Source organism: Bos grunniens, chromosome 5 (assembly GCF_055505025.1).
Source record: "Bos grunniens cultivar Pamir isolate PY7600 chromosome 5, Bosgru_T2T1.0, whole genome shotgun sequence".
Taxonomy (NCBI): Eukaryota; Metazoa; Chordata; class Mammalia; order Artiodactyla; family Bovidae; genus Bos; species Bos grunniens.
The window spans coordinates 103385675-103410478 of NC_141169.1; the positions used below are offsets into that span (position 1 = coordinate 103385675).

The 24804-nt window shown below is 41.4% G+C and overlaps 1 protein-coding gene across 1 annotated transcript in view; it reads left to right on the forward strand.

The window, feature by feature from the left end:
• Nucleotides 1-338: 338 nt before the first annotated feature.
• LOC147372829 (antigen WC1.1-like) overlaps nt 339-24804 on the forward strand; it is an 86111-nt gene continuing 61645 nt past the window's right edge. Inside the window, exons 1-3 of the mRNA XM_086404352.1 lie at nt 339-411; nt 17825-18145; nt 23475-23795. Coding sequence (XP_086260478.1) covers nt 339-411; nt 17825-18145; nt 23475-23795 — 715 coding nt within the window. The remainder of the gene's footprint in view (nt 412-17824; nt 18146-23474; nt 23796-24804) is intronic.

Consider the following 24804-nt stretch of genomic DNA (forward strand, 5'->3'; position numbering starts at 1 on the left):
AGTCTACACTGATCATACAGTGTGATGGGGGAGAGAAAACCACTCATGCCTCCTGATGCAGCTTTTCTACTCCAGTCCAGGTAGTGGGACCACGGAAGCAGGAGGTCAAAGGACCGTGTTGCTCATATAAGGAGATGTTGAAGATTCAGAAGCTCATTGGTGCTCAGAAAGGGGCAGGTGCAGCCTCCGATAGTGCCTGAAATGGTGAGAGGTGTCGCTATTGGCTCTCAGGAGGGAGGTTGTAAGGGGTGGTCTATATATACCCTGGTTGGTACCCTGACACTCCTCACAGGCTGATCCTGCAGCTGGGACTGTGACCTTGAGGACATAGGGTCAGGATGGCTCTGGGCAGACACCTCTCCCTGTGGGGACTCTGTGTCCTCGTCCTCGGCACCATGGTGGGTGGTCAAGGTAAGAGCTGCCCCTCTGTCCTGGTTCACAGCAGGGGAGTAGATGCCTTGGTGAAGAGAAAGGTGTCTGGAGTTCTGGAGCCAAGCCTCAGTGTTTTTGACCAAAAAGGAGCCACGCTGACTGTGAATACTGGTCCCTTTCCTGTGGGGGGTCCACTGATCATAGCGGCAGATTTTATAGAGAAGTGAGGTTTGGTCTGGACCGAGCTAGGTCAGCCTGAGTCACCTCCACTATCTCCCTTGTTCTCAGGGAGCATCTAAGAGTCCCAGTGGCTCCCAGTGTGTGGACGTTCCAGTGACTGACCTCAGTTGGGACTCTGGGCTATTCCCACATGCTCCACGTGCCTGGTGTGTGATCACTGCCCCTGGGTCCCCACATTTCTTGTGCCTATGCTCCTGTAGGCTTTGTGCTTGTGTGTGTCTGCGACGGTAAGGAGTGTGTGTGTGTGCAGTTTGTGTGTGTCCATTTTTGTGCGTGTGAGGCTGAGGGATGAATGTGTGAGGGTATGTGTGTGAGGGTGTGTCAGGAGTATATGAGGGTGTGTGAGGGTGTGTGTGTGAGGAGTATGTGAGAGTGTGTGGAGCCCATCTGTGTGAGAGGAATGGGGCTGCTGAGCAGGGACTGAGCCTGTGAAGCACACAGGGTGCCCACAGGGCTGGGTGTCATGGCCACTGCATGTAACCAGATCATAGATAATAGTGCACCTGCCTGACTCTCTCTGGCTCCTCTCCCCCATTCCCCGGGCTCCCCTCTGCTTGTTGCTGTGTCCGTGCAGCACTGGGCTCTGTGTAGGCTCTCCCTGCTGGCCTCGCCTGTTCCCACCAGGTGTTCATTGTAAAGCAGAGAAGCTGGCAGCCAGGAGAGGGGACCTCTTGTATATAGAGATCAGTTGATGTGCAGCCCCAAATGTATAAGTTCCCGAGTCCCTGTCCTGCTCCCCGTGACCTGTTTTCTGATGTGCTGGGGTCCTGGGATGGTCCTTTCCCCTCCCAGGATCTGCTGTGACTCCATAGGGCACATTTTTTCTCTTTGTGCCCTCTCCTGTCCTTCCCTGGAGCTGGTTTCCCCTGAGTGAGAGGACAGAGGGCATCAGGGCTGGGGCTGTGGAGAATCTGGTCTCCAGCCTGGAGGAGGTGGCTCTCTCAGATGTAGGTGCTGGTCTGGCTGAGAGTGCAGCCCTGTCTCCTCTCAGAGTTCCCTGTGGTCCCCTAGACCTCAGCCTCCAGTCCATAGTTCTCTTTGGGAAGCCCCCTCCCTCCTCGTATCTGCTCCTGTAGTGCTGGGCAGATGCTGAAGAGTCTCCTCTTGAAGGCTTTGGAGGGCAGAGGTGGGTTTTGATCCCCTGGTGGTGGGGAGACAGCATGTGTTCTGATGCAAGGCCCTGACCTTACTAGGAAAACTGTAGGAAGTTTGCTTAGTAATTACTTAAGAAGCAAGAGGGTTTCACCAAAGCAAGCACTGTTTTTAATTTCCCTGAAACAACACTGCTCAGTGTCAACCTACTAAAAAGTTATTCTTGTACCTCATACAACAGTGGACTTGCTCCTTGTAAAACAATAGTCCCAAGCTTTGTGAGCATTTGATGATTTCTGAGCTGGGCATACATTACAGGAGTCTCCACCATGAAATCCATGCTGGACATTGCTGAAAAATGATCCCTTCAAACACAGTTGATGCCTTTAGGCACAAAAACTTAGATCTTCCAAGATTATGCATAATTCAGTATGTATGACTTTGTAACCTGTGTTTTTTAAAACTTACAATGTATTTTGGATTTCTTCCTATATCTTTCTATATTTCTTGTACATATTAAAGCATTTTATTGTAGCATATTATAGTGATGATATGGAAAATTTTAATTGCCTTCAATTATTTCATCATATGTCTTAAATGCTGTGCTATGCTTAGTTGCTCAGTTATGTCTGACTCTTTGCGACCCCATGGACTGTAGCCTGCCAGACTCCTCTGTCCATGGGGATTCTCCAGGCAAGAATACTGGAGTGGGTTGCCATGCCCTCCTCCAGGGGATCTTCCCAACCCAGGGACTGAGCCCAGTTCTCCTGCATTGCAGGCGGATTCTTTACCATCTGAGCCAACAGGGAAGCACAAGAAAACTGGAGCAGGTAGCCTATCCCTTTTCCAGGGTATCTTCCAGACCCAGGAATCAAACAGGGATCTCCTGAATTGCAGGCAGATTCTTTACCAGCTGAGCTATCCAGGAAGCCCCTTTAAATGCAATATACTCACATAATTAGCCATGTTGATCATTTGGTTAGTTTCAGTATTTTTGCTGTTATGAAGAAAGTTGCTCTGAACTTTCTTACATTTAAATGTAAGGACCATCTATGATTGTTTCTCTTAATCACATTCTATAAGTGAAATTGCACTTTTATTTAAAAGACTGTGAATACGTTTAAGGCTTTTGATACACAGAAATTAAAATAGTGCCAGACAGAAATGTTTGCACTGAAGTTTAGTTATCAGACAAATGTCTGAGAATGTTAGTTTCCACATAGCCTCAGCAACATTGGCTGTTTATCAAATTTTAATATCTCAGCCATTTTTTTTTAACAGAACTGGTCTATAATAGCTAATATAGTCCTTCATTTTTAAATTACTTGCTCAGGACATTTGTCGTTTTTAACTTGAGATGTTGGTCATTTTTGTCCATATTTATGTTGGAGCTCTTAATACTATAACTGTTGCTATCTGCACACCTAGGTACTTACACCACATTCACTTACATGAACTCCGTTGAGTGCCCAAGAATCTTACAAGCCTGACTGTATATTTTATCTTAAAAAATGGATCAGAAAATTGAGGCAAAGCAAAGTTAATCACTTGCCCAAGGTGAGAAAAGTGTAATTAGTGGAGGTAAGATTTGAACCTGAGCAGTTTGGGTCCAGAGTCCTTGTCCCTTTTGAATTTTTCCATTATAAGCTGCAGTTATTTCTCCCAGTTTGTTGTTTTCATTTTATCTTCCCTTTGTTTTTAGATTCTTGGAAGTTTCTGATATTAGTCATGCATAAAATTTCCCTTTTGGGGGCTTCTGTTTTCAGAGCTTGTTAAAGTTCTCCAGTTCAAGTTTAAATAAATCAATTTGTTTTTATGCTAACAATTATATATATATATATATGTATATATATATATATATATATATATATATATATATATATATATATATATATATATATATAACATAGGCCTCCTAGGTGGTGCTAGTGGTAAAGAACCTGCCTGCCAATACAGGAGACAAAGAGATGAGAGTTTGATCTTTGGGTCTGAAAGATCCCCTGGAGAAGGACACGGCAAACCATTCCAGTATTCTTGCCTGGAGAATTCCATGGACAGAAGAACCTTGTGGGTTACAGTCCATGGGGTTGTAAAGAGTTGGACAAGACTGAGCAGCTAACAGACATAAACTTGGTGGACCTTAGTCCTCTGATCAGGGTTTGAACCTGGGTCCTTGGCAGTGGAAGTACACAGTCCTAACCACTGGAATGCTAGGGAATTCCCATGACAAGGCTTTTAAGATTGACTTTCTTGGCAATGTTTTAAGTTTACAATCTCATATTTTTAACTACAGTCACATGTACATTTCATCACCAGTCATGTTATAACTTAAAGTACCTTCTGACCATTTTCTCCCTTTCCCCATGCTACTCCCTTGCCCAGGAAACCACCAATTAATCTTTTTCTATGAGTTTGACTTTTAAGTTTTTTTTAAATTTTATATTGGAGTATAGTTGATTAACAATGATGTGCTAGTTGTAGGTGTATAGCAAAGTGATTCAGTTATATCCATACAAGTATCTATTCTTTTTCAAATTTTTTTCCCATTTAGATTGTTATAGGATATTGAGCCATGTACCCTGTGCTATATGGTATGTCCTTTTTAGTTATTAATTTTAAATATAGTAGTGTGTACAGGTCAATCAAACTTGGTTTTTTTAGATTACACGTGTAAGTGAGATCATAGAGTACTTGTCTTTATCTGACATTTCATTCAGCATAATGCCCTCAAGATCCATCCACGTTGTCCCAAAAGGCAAATTTTCCTATATTTTTGTAGCTGAAGAGTTATTTCACTGTGTGTATCTATATGTATAATTTCTATGCTTATACCCACATCTTTATCTATAGAGATATGTGTGTCTCTATTTATCACATTTTCTTGATCCTTTTAATGGTCAGTGAACACTTAGGTTGTTTCCATGTCTTGGTTGTTGTGAATAATGGTGTAATAAATATGAGAGTGCAACCATGTCTTCAAGATCATGCTTTCATTTTTTAGATATGTACCTGAAGTGGGGTTTCTGGCTAACATAGTAGTTCCATTTTTAGTTTTTTGAGGAACATCCATACTGCTTTCTATAGTGGCTATACCAGTTGACATTCTCAATAACATCTTACAAGTTTTCCTTCTCTACATCCTTGCCAATACTTGCTGTTTCTTGTGTTTTTGATAATAGCCACTCTTAAGAGGTGTCAAGCAATAGTTCATTGTGATTGTGATTTGCATTTTCCTGATGATTAGTGATATTGAGCACTTTTTCAGGTACCACTTCTATATCTTCTTTGGGAAAATGTGTATATCCTTTGCCCACTTAAAAATTTAAATTATTTAAATTTAAATTATTTGACATTGAGTCATATGGGTTCCTTACATATTTTGGATATTAACTCCTCATGAAATATATGATTTGCAAGTGATTTTTTTCCACCCCATAGATTATCTTTTCATTTTGTATACTGTTTCTTCTGTTCTACAGGAGATTTTTAGGTTGATGTTGATGTGGTCCCACTGTTTATTTTGATTTTGTGGCTTATACTCTAGGTGTCATACCTAAGAAATCATTATCAAGATCCACAGCCAGGAGCCTTTCCCCTATGTTTTCTTCTAGGAGTTTTATGATTTCAGGTCTTAAATAGATTTATGTATTTGATATATTTTGAGACTTTTTTTTCTATAGTATTAAGATAGGGATCTAATTTCCTTCTTTTGCATGTAAACAACCAGTTTTCTTAACAGCATTTACTGAAAAGAAAATCTTTTCCTCACTGAATATTTTTGGTTCCCTTATAAAACATTCATTGACTACATGCATGGGTTTATTTCTGGGTAGTCAATTCTCTTAATAGCTCTATGTGTCTATTTTCATGCCATCACCAAAACACTTGATTACTAGCTATGTAATGCAGTTTGAAATTAGGAAGTGTGATACCTCCAGCTTTTTTTTTTTTTTTTGGTGTGGACCATTTATTAAAGATATATTTATTTTTAATCAGTTCAGTTCAGTCGCTCAGTCGTGTCCGTCTCTTTGCTACCCCATGAATTGCAGCACTCCAGGCCTCCCTGTCCATCACCAACTCCCAGAGTTCACTCAAACTCATGTCCATCGAGCATCAAATCTTATTGGGGCACACGGACTGTTTTATCTTTTTTTTTTTGCAGCATGTGGGATCTTTAGTTACCACTGAGTATGAACTCTTGGTTGTGGCATGTAGGATCTCAGTCACAGCCTGGGCTTCTCTAGTTGCAGGGCAGGGGCTTTGAGTGTGGGCTTAGTTGCCCTGAGGTATGTGGGATCTTTGTTCTCCAACCAGGGTTTGAACTTGCATCCCCTGCATTGGAAGGTAGATTCTTTTTTTTAATTTTAATTTTGTAATTTTTTTTTTTTTTTTTTTTGATTTTAAAAATCACATGCTCCCCATCCTGAACCCTCCTCCCTCCCAACCTCCCCATACCATCCCCCTGGGCCTTCCCAGTGCACCAGCCCCAAGCATCCAGCATCGTGCACTGAACCTGGACTGGCATCTCGTTTCATACATGACATTTCACATGTTTCAATGACATTCTCCCAAATCTTCCCACCCTCTCCCACAGAGTCCATAAGACTGTTCTATACATCAGTGTCTCTTTTGCTGTCTCGTACACAGGGTTATCGTTACCATCTTTCTAAATTCCATATACATGAGTTAGTATACTGTATTTATGTTTTTCCTTCTGGCTTACTTAACTCTGTATAATAGTCTCCAGTTTCATCCACCTCATTAGAACTGATTCAAATGTATTCTTTTTAATGGCTGAGTAATACTCCATTGTGTATATGTACCACAGCTTTCTTATCCATTCATCTGCTGATGGACATCTAGGTTGCTTCCATGTCCTGGCTATTATAAACAGTGCTGCGATGAACATTGGGGTACACGTGTCTCTTTCCCTTCTGGTTTCCTCAGTGTGTATGCCCAGCAGTGGGATTGCTGGATCATAAGGCAGTTCTATTTCCAGTTTTTTAAGGAATCTCCACACTGTTCTCCATAGTGGCTGTACTAATTTGCATTCCCACCAACAGTGTAAGAGGGTTCCCTTTTCTCCACACCCTCTCCAGCATTTATTATTTGTAGACTTTTGGATCGCAGCCATTCTGACTGGTGTGAAATGGTACCTCATAGTGGTTTTGATTTGCATTTCTCTGATAAAGAGTGATGTTGAACATCTTTTCAAGTGTTTGTTAGCCATCTGTATGTCTTCTTTGGAGAAATGTCTATTTAGATCTTTGGCCCATTTTTTGATTGGGTCATTTATTTTTCTGGAGTTGAGCTGTAGGAGTTGCTTGTATATTTTTGAGATTAGTTGTTTGTCGGTTGCTTCATTTGCTATTATTTTCTCCCATTCTGAAGGCTGTCTTTTCACCTTGCTAATAGTTTCCTTTGATGTGCAGAAGCTTTTAAGTTTAATTAGGTCCCATTTGTTTATTTTTGCTTTTATTTCCAATATTCTGGGAGGTGGGTCATAGAGGATCCTGCTGTGATGTATGTCAGAGAGTGTTTTGCCTATGTTCTCCTCTAGGAGTTTTATAGTTTCTGGTCTTATGTTGAGATCTTTAATCCATTTTGAGTTTATTTTTGTATATGGTGTTAGAAAGTGTTCTAGTTTCATTCTTTTACAAGTGGTTGACCAGATTTCCCAGCACCACTTGTTAAAGAGATTGTCTTTAATCCACTGTATATTCTTGCCTCCTTTGTCAAAGATAAGGTGTCCATATGTGCGTGGATTTATCTCTGGGCTTTCTATTTTGTTCCATTGATCTGTATTTCTGTCTTTGTGCCAGTACCATACTGTCTTGATAACTGTGGCTTTGTAGTAGAGCCTGAAGTCAGGTAGGTTGATTCCTCCAGTTCCATTTTTCTTTCTCAAGATCACTTTGGCTATTCGAGGTTTTTTGTATTTCCATACAAATTGTGAAATTATTTGTTCTAGCTCTGTGAAGAATACTGTTGGTAGCTTGATAGGGATTGCATTGAATCTATAAATTGCTTTGGGTAGTATACTCATTTTCACTATATTGATTCTTCCAATCCATGAACATGGTATATTTCTCCATCTATTAGTGTCCTCTTTGATTTCTTTCACCAGTTTTTTATAGTTTTCTATATATAGGTCTTTAGTTTCTTTAGGTAGATATATTCCTAAGTATTTTATTCTCTTCGTTGCAATGGTGAATGGAATTGTTTCCTTAATTTCTCTTTCTGTTTTCTCATTATTAGTGTATAGGAATGCAAGGGATTTCTGTGTGTTGATTTTATATCCTGCAACTTTACTATAATCATTGATTAGTTCTAGTAATTTTCTGGTGGAGTCTTTAGGGTTTTCTATGTAGAGGATCATGTCATCTGCAAATAGTGAGAGTTTTACTTCTTCTTTTCCAATTTGGATTCCTTTTATTTCTTTTTCTGCTCTGATTGCTGTAGCCAAAACTTCCAAAACTATGTTGAATAGTAATGGTGAAAGTGGGCACCCTTGTTTTGTTCCTGACTTTAGAGGAAATGCTTTCAATTTTTCACCATTGAGGATAATGTTTTTTTAATTTTAATTTTAATTTTGTAATTTTGTATTGGGGTATAGCCAGTTAACAATGTTGTGGTAGTTTCAGGAGAACAGTGAAGAGACTCAGCCATACATATACATGTACTCATTCTCCCCTAAACTCCCCTCCCATTCAGGGTACCACATAACACTGAGCAGAGTTCTCTGTGCTGTAGAGTAGGTCCTTGCATATCCATTTAAAGTACAGCAATGTGTACATGTCTGTCCCAAATTTCCTAACTATCCCTCCCCCATCCTTCCTCCCAGCAACCACAGGTTCATTCTCTAAGTCTGTGAGTCTCTTTCTGTTTCGTATGTTCATTTGTATCATTTCTTTTTAGATTCCACATATAAAGGATGGCATACAATATTTTTCCTTCTATGTCTGACTTTCTTCACTAAGTATGACAATCTCTAGGTCCATCCATATTGCTGCAAATGGCATTATTTCATTCTTTTAAATGGCTGAGTAATATTCCATTGTATATATGTTCCACATCTTCTTTATCAATTCCTCTGTCAATTGACATTTAGGTTGCTTCCATGTCTTGGTTATTGTAAACAGTACTATCCTTTTGGATTATGTTTTTATCTGAATATATGCCCAGGAGTGGGATTTCAGGGTCATATGGTAGCTCTATTTTTAGCTTTTTAAGGAACCTCCATACTGTTCTCTATAGTGGCTGGACCTACTTACATTCCCACTAACAGTGTAGGAGGGTCCCCTTCTTCCTACACCCTCTCCAGCATTTATCATTTGTAGATTTTTTGATGATAACCATTCTGGCTGGTGTGAAGTAATACCTCATTGTAGTTTTGATTTGAATTTCTCTAATAATTAGTGATATTGAACATCTTTTCAGATGGGAAGGTAGATTTTTAACCACTGGACCACCGGGGAATTTCCCTGATATGGACCATTTTTAAAGTCTTCATTGAATTTGTTAGAATATTGCTTCTGGTTTTTTTTTTTTTTTTTTCTTTCCCTTTGGCCACAAGGCTTTTGGGATCTTAGCTCCCTGACAAGGAATTTAACCCACACCCTCTGCAATGGAAGCAAAGTCTTAATCACTGAGCTGCCAGGGAAGTCCCTCCAGCTTTATTTTTTGTTTGTTCTTTGCTTCACTAGGTCTTCATTGTTTCACGTGGGCTTTCTGCAGCTGTGGCGACTGGGGGCTACTTTTCCTTGTGGTTCATAAGCTTCTCATTGAGGTGGCTTCTCTGGTCATAGAATATGGGCTCTAGGCAAGTGGCCATCAGTAGTTGTGGCTTTTGGGTTGCAGAGCGCAGGCTCAGTAGTTGTGGCGCATGGGCTTAGTGGTTTCCCCACATGTGGAAGCTTCCTGGACCAGGGATTGAACTGAGAGGTTGTTGCTGAGCTGTGAAGGACTCCAGGATTCTTGGCCTCTGGAGGAGAGGAATTCAATCTGGGGTCAGTGACTAGGCTTGATCACTCAGAGCTTTTGTATAATATAGTTTTATTAAAGTATAAAAGAGATAGAGAAAGTTTCTGACATAGACTTCAGAAGAGGGCAGAAAGAGTGCCCCCCTGCTAGTCTTTAGCAGGAAGTTATATACCAACTAGCAGACTACTAGTTGGAGAAAGGAAATGTTTCATAACTCAGAGAATGGCACCGGGCCCCTCACCAACAACATGCATTTTGAGATAAGACTGGCACAAGATGAGTCATTCCAGGCCATAAAACAATTGACATGAATTTTGAAGAAAGGTAGGTTTCCAAGCAAATACATAGTCTCATTAACAAAGCTAAAGAGAACATTTGCATGAGCAAAACATACTGTCTTGTTGAGTAAAGCATACTAGTTTGTCAAGTCCATTCTTAATCTTTGGGGGAAATGCCTTGAAGAAAAACAGAATCTAAGGTATATACTTAGCTCATTAACATAACTTAAAAATATTTCCATAAGAATAACACATTGGTTAGCTCAAGGTTTGAGAAACGTTAAGCTCAGGTGAAATAAGGTGTCATCAGTGGCAACAAAGAATTTTAAAATAAACCTCCTTTTAATTTTGTATAGAGAAGGGAAGAAATCTGACGCTTGCAGTTTGTTCCCTTCTGTTGCTTAAGAGAGAGATAAAAAACGTCTGACATTTGCAGCCTATTTCCTCTGATTAGGGGCCCCTAGCCTTCCTGCCTGTTACCCTCTCAAAACCCATGTCCCCCGCATTGGCAGGGGGCTTCTCAACCATTGGACCACCAGGGAAGTCCCCTATAATTTTATTTTCATTTTCTCTTCTCATCATAAAGACTGCTTTGGCTGTTGGAACTTTTATGGTTTGACACAAATCTTAGGATTTTTTTTTCTGTTTCTGTGAAAAATACTATTGGAATTGCTTTGAATCTATAGATGACTATGGAGTATGGATATTTTAACAAGATTAATTCTTACATCTGTGAACATGGGATAGCTTTCCATTTTATTTGTGTCTTCTTCAATTTCTTTCAAGTCATTACTTTTATTGCATAGCTCTTTCATCTTATGGTTAAATTTATTCTTAATATTTTATTACTTCTTGTGCAATTTTAATGAGATTATGCACCCCCCCACTTCCCACTGAATGTTCCCTTGTGTAGAAATGCAACTGATTTCTGTAGATTGATTTTGCCTCCTGTGACTTTATTAAATTTATTAGTTCTAACAGTACCTTTTTTGGAATAGCATTAGAGCTTTCTATATATAATATCATATCATCTGCAATGGAGATAATTTTATTCTTCCTTCTCAATTTGGATGCCTTTTATTTCTTTTTGTTTAGTTGTTCTGGCTGGGATTTCCAGTACTATGTGGATTAAGAATGGTAACAGCAAATAATCTTGTGTTGTTCCTGATCTTAGAGAAAAAATGAGTGTGATGCTAACTATGGGTTTCTCATATAAAGTTTATATTATGTTGAGGATTGTCCCTTCTATATTAATTATTTGAGAGTTTAAAAATTACAGATGTTGAATTTTGTCAAATACCTTTTGTGCATCTAGTGAGATGCTCATATGATTTTTCTCTTTCATTCTATTAATGTGGTTGGTATATGACATTTATTGATTTACACATGTTGAACCATTCTAAGTATCCATCTCACTTGATCATAATATATAATTTTTAAAGGTGTTGTTCAATTCAGTTGGCTAAATTTGTTGAGAAATTTGGCATTTATATTAATCAGGGACATTGGTTTGTAATTTTCTTTTCTTGTAGTTCTCTTACACAGCATTAGTATCAGGCTAATGCTGGCCATGTAAAATGATTTTGGGACTTAGGGAGTTCTTCAAGTTTTCGAAGAGTTTAAAAAGAATAGGTGCTATTTCTTGTCTATATATTTGATAGAATTCACCAATGAAAACATCTGAGCTGTTTTTCTAAGTTATACAAATTATTGGCATATATTTGTTATAGTAGTCTCTCATGATTCATATTCTATAGTATCAGTTTTAATGTCCCCTGTCTCTTATCTAAATTTATTTGGGCCTTCTAATTTTCTTTCTTAGTCTATCTGAAGGTTTATCATTTTTCTTTATTTTTTCAAAGAACTAACTCTTAGTTTTGTCAATTTTTTTCTATCATTTTCCTCTACTCTGTTTCATTTATTTTTTGCCTAATCTTTATTTTTTTCTTCCCTCTGCTAGTTTTTGGTTTATTTTTTTCTTGTCTTCTAGTTCTAGAAGTGCAGTGTTGTTGTTGTTCAGTCATTAAGTCATGTCTGACACTTTGTGACCCCCATGGATGGCAATACAACAGTCTTCTTGGTCCTCCAATATCTCCCGGAGTTTGTTCAAATTCATATTCAGATGCTGGGAAGGATTGAGGGCAGGAGGAGAAGGGGAACATAGGATAAGATGGTTGGATTGCATCACCGACTCAATGGACATGGGTTTGGGTGGACTCTGGGAGTTGGTGATGGACAGGGAGGCCTGGCGTGCTGTGGTTCATGGGGTCACAAAGAGATGGACACGACTGAGTGATTGAACTGAACTGAACTGAACTAACTCATTCTCTGCCACCCTCTTCTCCTTTTGCTTCAATCTTTCCCAGCATCAGAGTATTTTCCAATGTGTTGGCTCTGTGCATCAGATGGCCAAAGTATTGGAGCTTTAGTTTCAGCAACAATCTTTCCAGTGAATATTCAAGGTTGATTTCCTTTAGAGTTTACTAGTTAATCTCCTTGTAGTCCAAGGGACTCTCAGGAGTCTTCTCCAGCCCCACAATTTGAAAGCATCAATTCTTTGGCACTTAGCTTTCTATGTGGTCCATCGCTCACAGCCATACATGACTACTGGAAAAACCAAAATTTTGGCTATGCAAACCTTTATTAGCAACATGATGTCTCTGTTTTTTAGTATGCTATCTAGGTTTTTCATAGCTTTTCTTCCAAGGAGCAAGCATCTTTAAATGTCATGGCTGCAGTCACTGTCTGCAATGATTTTGGAGCCCAAGAAAAGAAAATCTGTCACTGCTTCCACTTTCCCCGCTTCTATTTGCCATGAAGTGATGGGACTAGATGCCATAATCTTAGTTTTTTGAATGTTGAGTTTTGAACCAGCACTCTTGTCTTTCATTCTCATCAAGAGGCTCTACAGTTCTTCCTCGCTTTCTGCCGATAGAGTGATATCATGTGCATATCTGAGGTTGTTGATATTTCTCCAGGAAAACTTGATTCCAGCTTGTAATTCATCCAGTCTGATATTTCGCATGATATACTCTTCATGTGGGTTAAATAAGCAGGGTGACAATATACAGCGTTGTTGAACTCCTTTTCCAATTTTGAACCAGTCCATTGTTCCATCAGATCAGATCAGTCGCTCAGTCGTGTCCGACTCTGCGACCCCATGAATCGCAGCACGCCAGGCCTCCCTGTCCATCACCAACTCCCGGAGTTCACTGAGACTCACGTCCATCGAGTCAGTGATGCCATCCAGCCATCTCATCCTCTGTCGTCCCCTTCTCCTCCTGCCCCCAATCCCTCCCAGCATTAGAGTCTTTTCCAATGAGTCAACTCTTCGCATGAGGTGGCCAAAGTACTGGAGTGTCAGCTTTAGCATCATTCCTTCCAAAGAAATCCCAGGGCTGATCTCCTTCAGAATGGACTGGTTGGATCTCCTTGCAGTCCAAGGGACTCTCAAAAGTCTTCTCCAACACCACAGTTAAAAGCATCAATTCTTTGGCGCTCAGCCTTCTTCACAGTCCAACTCTCACATCCATTCATGACCACAGGAAAAACCATAGCCTTGACTAGACGAACCTTTGTTGGCAAAGTAATGTCTCTGCTTTTGAATATGCTATCTAGGTTGGTCATAACCTTCCTTCCAAGGAGTAAGCATCTTTTAATTTCATGGCTGCAGTCACCATCTGCAGTGATTTTGGAGCCCAGAAAAATAAAGTCTGACACTGTCCACTGTTTCCCCATCTATTTCCCATGAAGTGGTGAGACCGGATGCCATGATCTTCGTTTTCTGAATGTTGAGCTTTAAGCCAACTTTTTCACTCTCCACTTTCACTTTCCTCAAGAGGCTCTTTAGTTCTTCTTCACTTTCTGCCATAAGGGTGGTGTCATCTGCATATCTGAGGTTATTGATATTTCTCCTGGCAATCTTGATTCCAGCTTGTGTTTCTTCCAGTCCAGCGTTTCTCATGATGTACTCTGCATGTAAGTTAAATAAACAGGGTGACAATATACAGCCTTGACAAACTCCTTTTCCTATTTGGAACCAGTCTGTTGTTCCATGTCCAGTTCTAACTGTTGCTTCCTGACCTGCATACAAATTTCTCAAGAGGCAGATCAGGTGGTCTGGTATTCCCATCTCTTTCAGAATTTTCCACAGTTTATTGTGATCCACACAGTCAAAGGCTTTGGCATAGTCAATAAAGCAGAAATAGATATTTTTCTGGAACTCTCTTGCTTTTTCGATGATCCAGCGGATGTTGGCAATTTGATCTCTGGTTCCTCTGCCTTTTCTAAAACCAGCCATTGTTCCATATCCAGTTCTAACTGTTGCTTCTTGATCTGCATACACAGATTTCTCAGGAGGCAGGTAGGTGGTCTGGTATTCCCATCTCTTTAAGAATGTTCCAGAGTTTGTTGTGATCTGTGGTCAAAGGCTTTAGTGTAGTCAATGAAACAGAGGTAAATGTTTTTCTGGAATTCCCTTGCTTTCTCTATGATTCAGTGAATGTTGACAATTTAATCTCTGATTCCTCTGCCTTTTCTAAATCCAGCTTGTACATCTGAAAGTTCTTGCTTCATGTACTGCTAAAGCCTAGCTTAAAGGATTTTGAGCATAACCTTACTAGCATGTGAAATGAGTGCAATTGTATGACAGTTTGAACATTCTTTGTTACTGCCCTTCTTTGGGGTTGAAATGAAAACTGGTCTTTTCCAGTCCTGTGGCCACTGCTGAGTTTTCCAAACTTGCCGACAAATTGAGTGCAGCACTTTAACAGAATCATCTTTTAGGATTTTTACATAGCTCAACAGGAATTCCATTACCTCCACTAGCTTTGTTCGTACTAATGCTTCATAAAGCCCGCTTGACTTCATACTCCAGAATGTCTGGCTCTGGGTGAATGAGAACACTATTGTGGTTATCCAGGTCATTAAGACCTTTCTATATCGTTCTTCTGTGTTTTCTTGCTGCCTCTTCTTAAATCTCTTTTGCTTCTGGTAGGTCCTTACCATTTCTGACTTTATCATGCCCATCCTTGTATGAAATGTTTGTTTGATAGCTCTAATTTTCTTGAAGAGATCTCTAGTCTTTCCCATTCTATTGTTTTCCTCAATGTCTTTGCATTGTTCATTTAAGAAGGTGTTCTTAACTCTCCTTGCTCTTTTCTAGAACTCTGCATTCAGTTTGGTACATCTTTCCCTTTTTCCTTTGCCTTTTACTTCTCTTTGTTCCTCAGCTATTTGTTAAACTTCCTCACATAACCACTTTGCCTTCTTGCATTTCTTTTTCTTTGGGATGACTTTTGTCACTGCCTCCTATACAATGTTACAAACTTCTGTTCATAGTTCTTCAGGCACTCTGTCTACCAGATCTAGCCCCTTGAATTTATTTTTCACTTTCCCTGTACAATCATAAAGGATTTGATTTAGGTTGTACCTGAATGGCCTAGTGGTTTTCTCTACTTTCTTCAATTTGAGGCTGATTTTGCAATAAGGAACTGATGGTCCGAGTCACAGTCAGCTCCAGGTCTTTCTTTTGCTGACTGTTTAGAGCCTCTCCATCATCAGCTGCAAAGAACATAATCAATTTGATTTTGGTATTGACCATCTGGTGTTGTCCACATGTACAGTTATCTCTTGGTATTTTGGGAAAAGGGTGTTTGTTTTGACCAGCGTGTTGTCTTGACAAAACTGTTGTCCTTTGCCCTGCTTCATTTTGTACCCCAAGGCCAAAATTATCTGTTACTCCAGGTGTAATGTTAGGTTGTATATTTAAGATCATTCTTTTTTTCTTAATGTGTGCATTTGTCAATATAAATTTCCCTCTTAGAATTGGTTTTGCTGCATTCCATAGTGTTGCTATGTATGTTTCCACTTACTGTCTCAGGATATATATTTTTTTTTTCAGTTTTTTTTGTTGTTTTATTATTACTATTATTATTATTTTACCTTACAATATTGTATTGGTTTTGGCATACATCAACATGCATCCACCACGGGTGTACATGTGTTCCCTATGCTGAACCCCCCTCTCACCTCCCTCCGCATACCATCCCTCTGGGTCATCCCAGTGCACCAGCCCCAAGCTTCCTGTATCCTGCATCGAACCTGGACTGGCGATTCATTTCTTATATGATATTATACATGTTTTAATGCCATTCTCCCAAATCATCCCCCACCCCGACAGAGTCCATAAGACTGTTCTATACATCTGTGTCTCTTTTGCTGTCTCGCATGCAGGGTTGTCATTACCATCTTTCTAAATTCCATATATATAGTACAGCCACTATGGAGAACAGTGTGGAGATTCCTTAAAAAACTGGAAATAGAACTGCCATACGACCCAGCAATCCCACTACTGGGCATACACACTGAGAAAACTCAGGATATATTTTAAAAAATTTATTTGTGTATTTATTTTTGGCTGCACTTGGTCTTCATCGCTGCATGTGGGCTTTCTTTAGTTGTAGTGAGTGAAAGCCACTCTTAGTGGAGGTGCTAGGGCTTCTCATTGTAGTGGCTTTTCTTTTTGTGGAATGAGGGCTCTAGGGCACTTGGGCTTCAGTAGTTGCAACCCACAAGCTCCAGAGCACAGGCTCAGTAGTTGTGGCACACAGGCTTAGTTGCCCCATGGCATGTGGCATCTTCCTGGACCAGGGATCAAACCCTGGCCACTGCACTGGCAGGTGGATTCATAACCATTGGACCACCAGGGAAAGTTGCTCAGTGTATTTTAAAATTTTCCTTTCAGTTTCTTTTTTCATCATTGGTTGTTCAGGTGCTTGTTGTTTATTTTTGTTTTTAATTTTTTTAAAACTAAAGCAACCTTTTAAAATATTACTTACTTACTTTTTCCTTCCCTGATAACTCAGTTGGTAAAGAGTCCATCTGCAATGCAGAAGGCCCTGGATCAATTCCTGGTTCAGGAAGATCCGCTGGAAAAGGGATAGGCTACCCACTCCAGTATTTTTTTTTTTTTTTTCTTTTTTCTTGACTGTGTTGGGTCTTTGTTGCTGGGCTTGGTATTTCTCTTGTTGCAGCAATTGGGGGATACTCTTCATTGCTGTACGTGGGCTTCTCATTGTCGTGGCTTCTCTTGTTGTGGAGCACAGTTTCTAGGCCTGCGGGCTTCAGTAGTTGCAGTGCATAGATCAGTAGTTGAGGCTCATGGGTTCTAGAACTTGGGCTCAGTAGTTACGGTGCATAGGCTTAGTTGCTGGGCAACATGTGGGATCTTCTGGGACCATGGATTGAACTGGTGTCACCTGCATTGCCTTGTGGCTCAGCTGGTAAAGAATCTGCTGGCAATGTGGAAGAACTGGGTTCAATCCCTAGGTTGGGAAGATTCCCTGGACTGTATCGTCCATGGGGTCACAAAGAGTTGGACACAACTGAGTGACCTTCACTTTCACTTTCACTTCAGAGCCTGTTACCCTAGCCCTCTACTGCTAAGCTGGGTGAGATGCTTCCTATGGACAGGGAAGGAGAGGGAGTATTCCTCCCTGGATCCTGGGCCACGAGCTATAACTGAGATGGTGAAGCTGGACCCTAGTAGCCTTGGGCACATCTACAGGGAGGGCAGCATCCAGAGTCTCTGGAGGCCTGTCCTCAGTGGTGTCCCTGGAGCTGGTTCTACAGGCTTGTGAGAAATACCTGGTGCCTCCCTTCCTGTTCCATGTTCAGCAGTGGCACATTGGGAGCTAAAAGTTGGCCACAGGGGGAATATTTATAGTGCCAAAGTCAACAAACGCTTTTCACGTTTATTTTTCTCCCTCAGAAAAAAGATTTTTTCAATACTTAGCAGAACACCACTGCACTGTCTCATAAAACCTCTCCTGTGTCCTGTGTCTGTGTCTCTTTTGCAGTTCTGGAGCTGAGACTGGTCAATGGAGACCACAGCTGTGAGGGGAGAGTGGAAGTGAAACACCAAGGAAAATGGGGCACAGTGAATGATCTGAACTGGAACATGGATGAGGTGCATGTGGTGTGCAGACAGCTGAGGTGTGGAGCTGCTGTTGATGCTCCCACAGGGGCTAAATTTGGGCTGGGAATTGGACCCATTTGGTTTAATTATATTTACTGCAAGGGACCAGAGTCGGTTATCACTGAGTGTAGTTATCCTCCTGTTAAAGACCATCATCCTGAGGGCCTTTCCCACGAGAAGGATGCTGGGGCAGTCTGCTCACGTAAGTTCTGTCAGGGCTGGGAGGGGGTTCTTAGCAGGACAACTTCCGGTTTTATTCCCAGATTATCTATGAGCACATGGATCACACCCTTTAGAATGTACTTGGGTAAATATTCAACTCACACAGTGATTTCTTGAAGGGTAAGTGCTCAAGAGTGCCTGCAGTCATGAAACTAAAAGATGATTTCTCCTTGGAAGAAAAGCTATGACAAACCCAGACAGCCTATTAAAAAACAGAGACATCACTTTGCTGACAAAGGTCTGTATAGTCAATGCTATTGTTTTTCCAATAGTTGTGTACAGATGTAAGAATTGGACCATAAAGAAGGCTGAATGCCAAAGAATTGATGCTTTGGAACTGTAGTACTGGAGAAGACTCTTCAGAGTCCCTTGGACAGCAAGAAGACCAAGCCTAAAGCAAATCAACCTTGAATATTCATTGGAAAGACTGATGCTGAAGCTGAAGCTGAATACTTCGGCCACCTGTTTGGAAGATTAGACTCATTGGAAAAGACCCTGATGCTGGGAAAGATTGGGGTCAGGAGGAAGAAGGGGCGATAGAAGATGGGATGGATGGATGGCATCACCTACTCAATGGACGAAAGTGAAAGAGGAGAGAGTGAAAAAGTTGGCTTAAAGCTCAACATTCAGAAAACTAAGATCAAGGCGTCCAGTCCCATCACTTCATGACAAATAGATGGGGAAACAGTGGAAACAGTGGCAGACTTTATTTTTTTGGACTCCAAAATCACCGCAGATGGTGATTGCAGCCATGAAATAAAAAGACGCTTACTCCTTGGAAGAAAAGTTATGACAACCTAGACAGCATATTAAAAAGCAGAGACATTACTTTGCCAATAAAGGTCGTCTAGTCAAGGCTATGGTTTTTCCAGTAGTCATGTATGGATGTGAGAGTTGGACTATAAAAAAAGCTGAGCACTGAAGAATTGATGCTTTTGAACTGTGGCTTGGAGAAGACTCTCGAGAGTCCCTTGGAATGCAAGGAGAGCCAACCAGTCCATCCTAAAGAAAATCAGTTCAGAATGTTCATTGGAAGGACTGATGTTGAAGCTGAAACTCCAATACTTTGGCCATCTGATGCAAAGAGCTGACTTATTTGAAAAGAGGGTGAGCTCAAATGTTTCATACAGGTACAACTGCTGGTTTGGACCTCTATGAATTAGGTTCATCATGCTAGGTTGTTGTAGTCCTGCATGAGATGATCAGACAAGTGCAGCTACAGCAGAGGATATAGGAGAGGTGGAAACAGATATAGTTTATTATACTCATAGTTTCTAGAGAGAGTATCATCAGGTGAGTACATGGGGGAGGTACCAATAGAACAAGCTCAGCTGAAAAGCAATGGTCCAAAATGATGTGTGAAGACCCATGAACAAATGACCATACTGGGGTCAGAGTGAAGTTATAGAAAGAGAAGGCATGAGGGCATTCACTGGTGCATTGGAAGGTTACTAGGTCACAGTCAGGGGAGGCAAGAAGCGGGATTTGTGGCAGGAGCTAGTTTCATCACACTGGTGCACCTGGTCACCTGGGTCAGGTTCTCACGTCCTATTTGTTGGGATGTTGATGCAGCAGGAAACCCTGAAGTTTGACAATTACTACAGAGTCTACTACTGTAGACAATTACTACAGAGGAAAACTAAGGGCTGTGAAGCTAAGAGAATCTGAAATGATACCTTTTGAGGACTCAATCCTGTCTAAATGTATTTGACCTGAGCCAAGGCTAAAACTAGAATGTGACTGGGTGATCACAGTATTTGTCAGAGATGTTCCCAGTTGTTATCAGAATGCTTGATGGATTTTCCAGGGCATAAATCCCACCACAATTGTGCTGGAATTGGGGAAGATATTATCAAATATCACGGCAACATCCCTAACAGAGGTGGTTGGATGTCAGGAAAGGATCATCCCAGCTGCTGAGGTGGTGGGACAGAACAGCTCTGAGGACATCTGCAGGAGGTTCTTCACATGCTCAGTTGCTTCAGTCATGTCTAACTCTTTTATGACCCTATGGACTGTAACCTGCGTGGCTCCTCTGTTCATGGGATTCTCCAGGCAAGAATACTGCACCAGATCATCATTTCCTTCTCCAGGGAATCTTCCCAACCCAAGAATTGAACCCGAGTCTCTTGTGTCTCCTGCATTGGCAGGTGGATTCTTTACCACAAGTGCCACCTTGGAAGCCCTAAATGTAGTACATGTGGAAGTTATATAGCCTAATGAGTGATTTATTTAATATGAGAAGTCTCTGTGTCTGCTCCAGTAATTTCCCTTGGTTTCTGCTAATAGACCTTGGTTTTTTGCACCCTATTTTTTTTTATTGACAATAACTGGTTACTTTATTAAAAAAAAATTATAGAGGTAATTGAGACCTAGGATAAAGGTAATTTACTCTAGAAAGGGATTCATATTTATTTTGTCATGATTCTGTAGTATTATCTATAGTGGACCACATTCATACAAGTGCTAAAATGGATATTACCTGGACAATCCAGAGATTCAAACTCTGAATCTAAATCCATGCAAGAGCAGGTCTATTTCAACTGGTGTTCAGCTTATTGTGGAGAATGCCTTCTTCTGGATTCTCATCTGCATGTGGGTTTGGGATTTGATTTTACCTCCTCACCATCAAGGGCCATAAAAAACCCACATGTTTTCCTGAATGACCTAATGCCCTTAGGGGAAAAAAATTCCATGCTTATGTATGTTAGTGACTTTCCATTTTACTTCAGATTTGGCTGGACATTTCATTCCTATCTTAGAGGTGTTTAATGCTTTTCAGATAATTTTTAGTGAATTTATTTCCCTGTATTTTCAGTAGACAAGATGAGAAAACAAAAACAAAAAATAGACAAGATGCCCTAAATAAGCAAGCCTACATTTACTAGAAAATCTCCTGGAACTTACCACAGTAATGAAATCATCTATTTGTTTGTTTGTGTCATCAATAAGGCAAAAGATACATGAGGAGAGGAACATGGTCTTATCATTTTCTGCATGTATAGCACAGAAAGTACCTTCTAAGAGATAATTTTAGTATTAATAGTAGTAGCTTTTTCTGTGGGCTTCCCTGATAGCTCAGTTGGTAAAGAATCCACCTGAAATGCAGGAGACCCTGGTTTGATTCCTGGATTGGGAAGATCCGCTGGAGAAAGTATAGGCTACCCATTCCTGTATTCTTGGGCTTCGCTTGTAGCTCAAATGGTAAAGAATCTGCCCGCAATGCGGGAGACCTGGGTTTGATCCCTGGGTTGGGAAGATCCCCTGGAGAGGGGAAAGGCTACCCACTTCAGTATTCTGGCCTGGAGAATTCCATGGACTGTATAGTCCATGGGGTCACAAAGAGTCAGCCACGATTGAGCGACTTTTGCTTTTCACTTCTGTACCTTAAGGATACTATTTAATTTCTTTACTCTCACCTCAATGTCAGATATCTAAAAAAATCTCTAAGTATTGCAGGATATCTCCCTTTGTCTATTGTCACCTTCACCTCCTCCTCATGTATCTTTATTTCCTTCCTAGATGAGACTCACAGGTCCATGGAATGAACTGTGTCCCTCCAAAGTTCATACGTTGAACTCCTGCTTCTCATTGTGACTGCATTAGAGATAGGGCCTTTAGAGGTAACTGAGGTTAAATAAGGTCATAAGGATGTGGCCCTAATCCAATAGGTGACAAAGAGGTAGAGACACATCTCCCTGCCTCTCCAGGTGCCCATGTCCTAGGAAAGGTCATGTGAGCAAACAGTGAAGGAGCCGTGGTCAGCAAGTCAAGAGAGGAGCACTCAGAATGAACACTACTTGCTAGCACCGTGATCTTGGACTTCCTGACTTCCAGAACTGTGATAAGAGAAATACATTTCTGCTGTTTAACCAACCAGGTTGGGGTATCTTGTGGTGGCCACCTGCCTGATCCGAATACACACCAGGATCTTCTCCAGTTCAGCATTTCCCCAGATGTTCCCTCTATGATACACCACTTCTGTTTCCAGAGTGAGAGCACATGGGGCGAGGTGGAGACCTGAGCAGTGTGAATGGTGGCCCAGGGACCATGTCTTGTTAGATTATGAGAAAAATTCTCATTTTCTGAGCAAAATTCAAAGGTGTTTGGGATGATTCAAGATCTCAGTAAACCCACTTCTCAGTTCCCAACAGGAAGGCAGAAGCCTAGAACACTGGGTAAGACCTGATGAGACAGAGAGAGGTAGTTTGGGTCCCAGTTCCAGGTGGGACCAGGCTGCAGACCTGGTCACATAGGAAGAAGTCTCATCTGGAAGAAGCAGTTGACACATGTTTAAACCCCTGGCTTGTTCACCCCTGGTCTTCTGACTCTGTAGGGAAGCTCTACATTAGTTATGTATTGCTGTGCAACAAATTAGTGCTGAACTTGGCAGCTTAAGTCAGCAAACACCTAGTATTCACACTTTCTGTGGGCCAGGAACTGACATGTCCTATCTGGATCCTCTGACTCATGAAGTCTCACAAGGATGCACTCATTTGATCTATCAACCAGGGGTTGATATCACCCAAACTTACTCACCTGGATGGTGACACCATTCAGACCTTGGTGAACTGTTGAACTGAGAGTCTCAGCCCCCTGCTGGCTGTTGGCTAGAGACCTGTCTCCATTCCTTGTCATGAGGGTCTCTTCATACATAGCTCACAACATGGCAGCTGGCTTCGTCAGAGCTAGACTAAAAGCGCAAGATAGAGCACAAGGGGAAACGAGCATTGCTTTGAAGCCTAATCTCTTAAGTGACATCTCATTACTGTTGCCAAATTCCATTTGTTAGATTGATGTTACTAGATACATTCAAGTGTGGAAATTACTCAAGGATGTGAAGACCAGGTGACAGAAACAACCAGGACACTTGAGAGCCTGTTACCCCAGCCCTCTGTTCCTAAGCTAGATGAGATGCTCCCTAGGGGACAGGGAACAAAAGGGAGGATTCCTGTCTGGATCCTGGGCCATGAGCTGTAACTGAGATGGGGAAGCTGGGCCCTAGTAGCCTTGGGCACATCTACAAGGGGAGCAGCATCCAGAGTCTCTGAAGGCCTGTCCTCGGTGGTGTCCCTGGAGCTGGTTCCACAGGCTCATGAGAAACACCTGGTGCCTCCCTTCCTGCTCCAGGTTCAGTGATGGCACATTGGGGGCTTCAAGTTGGCCATGGTTGGAATAAAAGTCAAGAAATGCTGAACACAAGGATTTTTTTCAGAGATCAGATATTCCATTTTTAAATACTTAACCAGTATACTACTGCATGGTCTTCTGAAATCTCTCCTGTATCCTGTGTCCTTGTCCCTCTGCAGCTCGGGAGGTGAGGTTGAAGGATGGAGCCCACAGCTGTGAGGGGAGAGTGGAAGTGAAGCACAAAGGAGAATGGGGCACAGTGAATGACCAGAATTGGAGCTTGGAAGAGGAAGCTGTGGTGTGCAGAGAACTGGCGTGTGGAGCTGCCATTAATGCTTCCAGAGGGGCTCATTTTGGACCAGGGATTGGCCCCATTTGGTTTCACTACATTTACTGCAATGGGACAGAATCATCACTTATGGAGTGTAGTTATCCTTCTCTTAAAGACCGTTGTCCTGAGGGCCTTTCCCATCATGGGGATGCCGAAGCAGTCTGCTCAGGTAAGGCCTGTCTGGTCTGGGAGGGGATGCCCAGCAGGAAAATTCTCAATGTCTTTCTGGGAATAATATGAGGATATGGATCACAATCTTTAGTGCATTCTTTGGTTAAGACTCCAGTCACACAGTGATTCCTTGAACATTAGGTGCTCAAAGGAACATCAGGAGTTACTTGGTCCTGGGGAAAAAGTCTCCAGACACATAGTCCCTGGACCCACCAGTCTCTGTGATGTGCCCTAGGAGGAAAGGAGGTGAGCTCAAATGTTTCATACACATACAGCTGCTGGGTTGGACCTCTATGAATTAGGTTCATCATGGTAGCCTGTTGTATTCTTCCATGAGATGGTCAGACAAGTGTGACTACAAGGGGGGATAGAAGACGGGTGCAGGCAAATATAGTTTATTATACTCACAGGTCCTAGAGAGAGTGTTATCAGGTGGGCACATGGGGGAGGTGCCAATAGAACAGGCTCAATGAAGCAGTGACATGAAAGAGTGAAGACCCATAGACAAGGGACAGTATTCGGGGTCCAAGTGTTGTTACAGTGAAAATGTTTCAGGGGCTTTCATTGGTGCATTTGAAGGTCACTAGGTCACAGGGGAAGATAAGGGGGATTTGGGCAGAGGATAGTCTTATCACACTGGTGCATGTGCTCACCTTAGTAGGGAGCTTGCATTCTATTTGTGGGATGTTGAGGCTGCAGGAAAACTTAAACTTTGATAATTACAACACAGAAACTGTAGCAAATAAGGGCAATGAGGTTAAGAGAACTTAAAATGATACACGATAATGGCTCAATCCTGTCTGAATGTATTTAATCTGAGCCACATTAGAAACTTTGATGTGATACTTGGATGCAGGATACAAGGAAGCTTGGGGCTGGTGCACTGAATCACCCAGAGGGATGGTATGGGCAGGGAGGTGGGAGTGAGGTTCAGGATTGGGAACACGTGTACACCCGTGGAGGATACATGTTGATGTATGGCAAAACCAATACAATATTGTAAAATA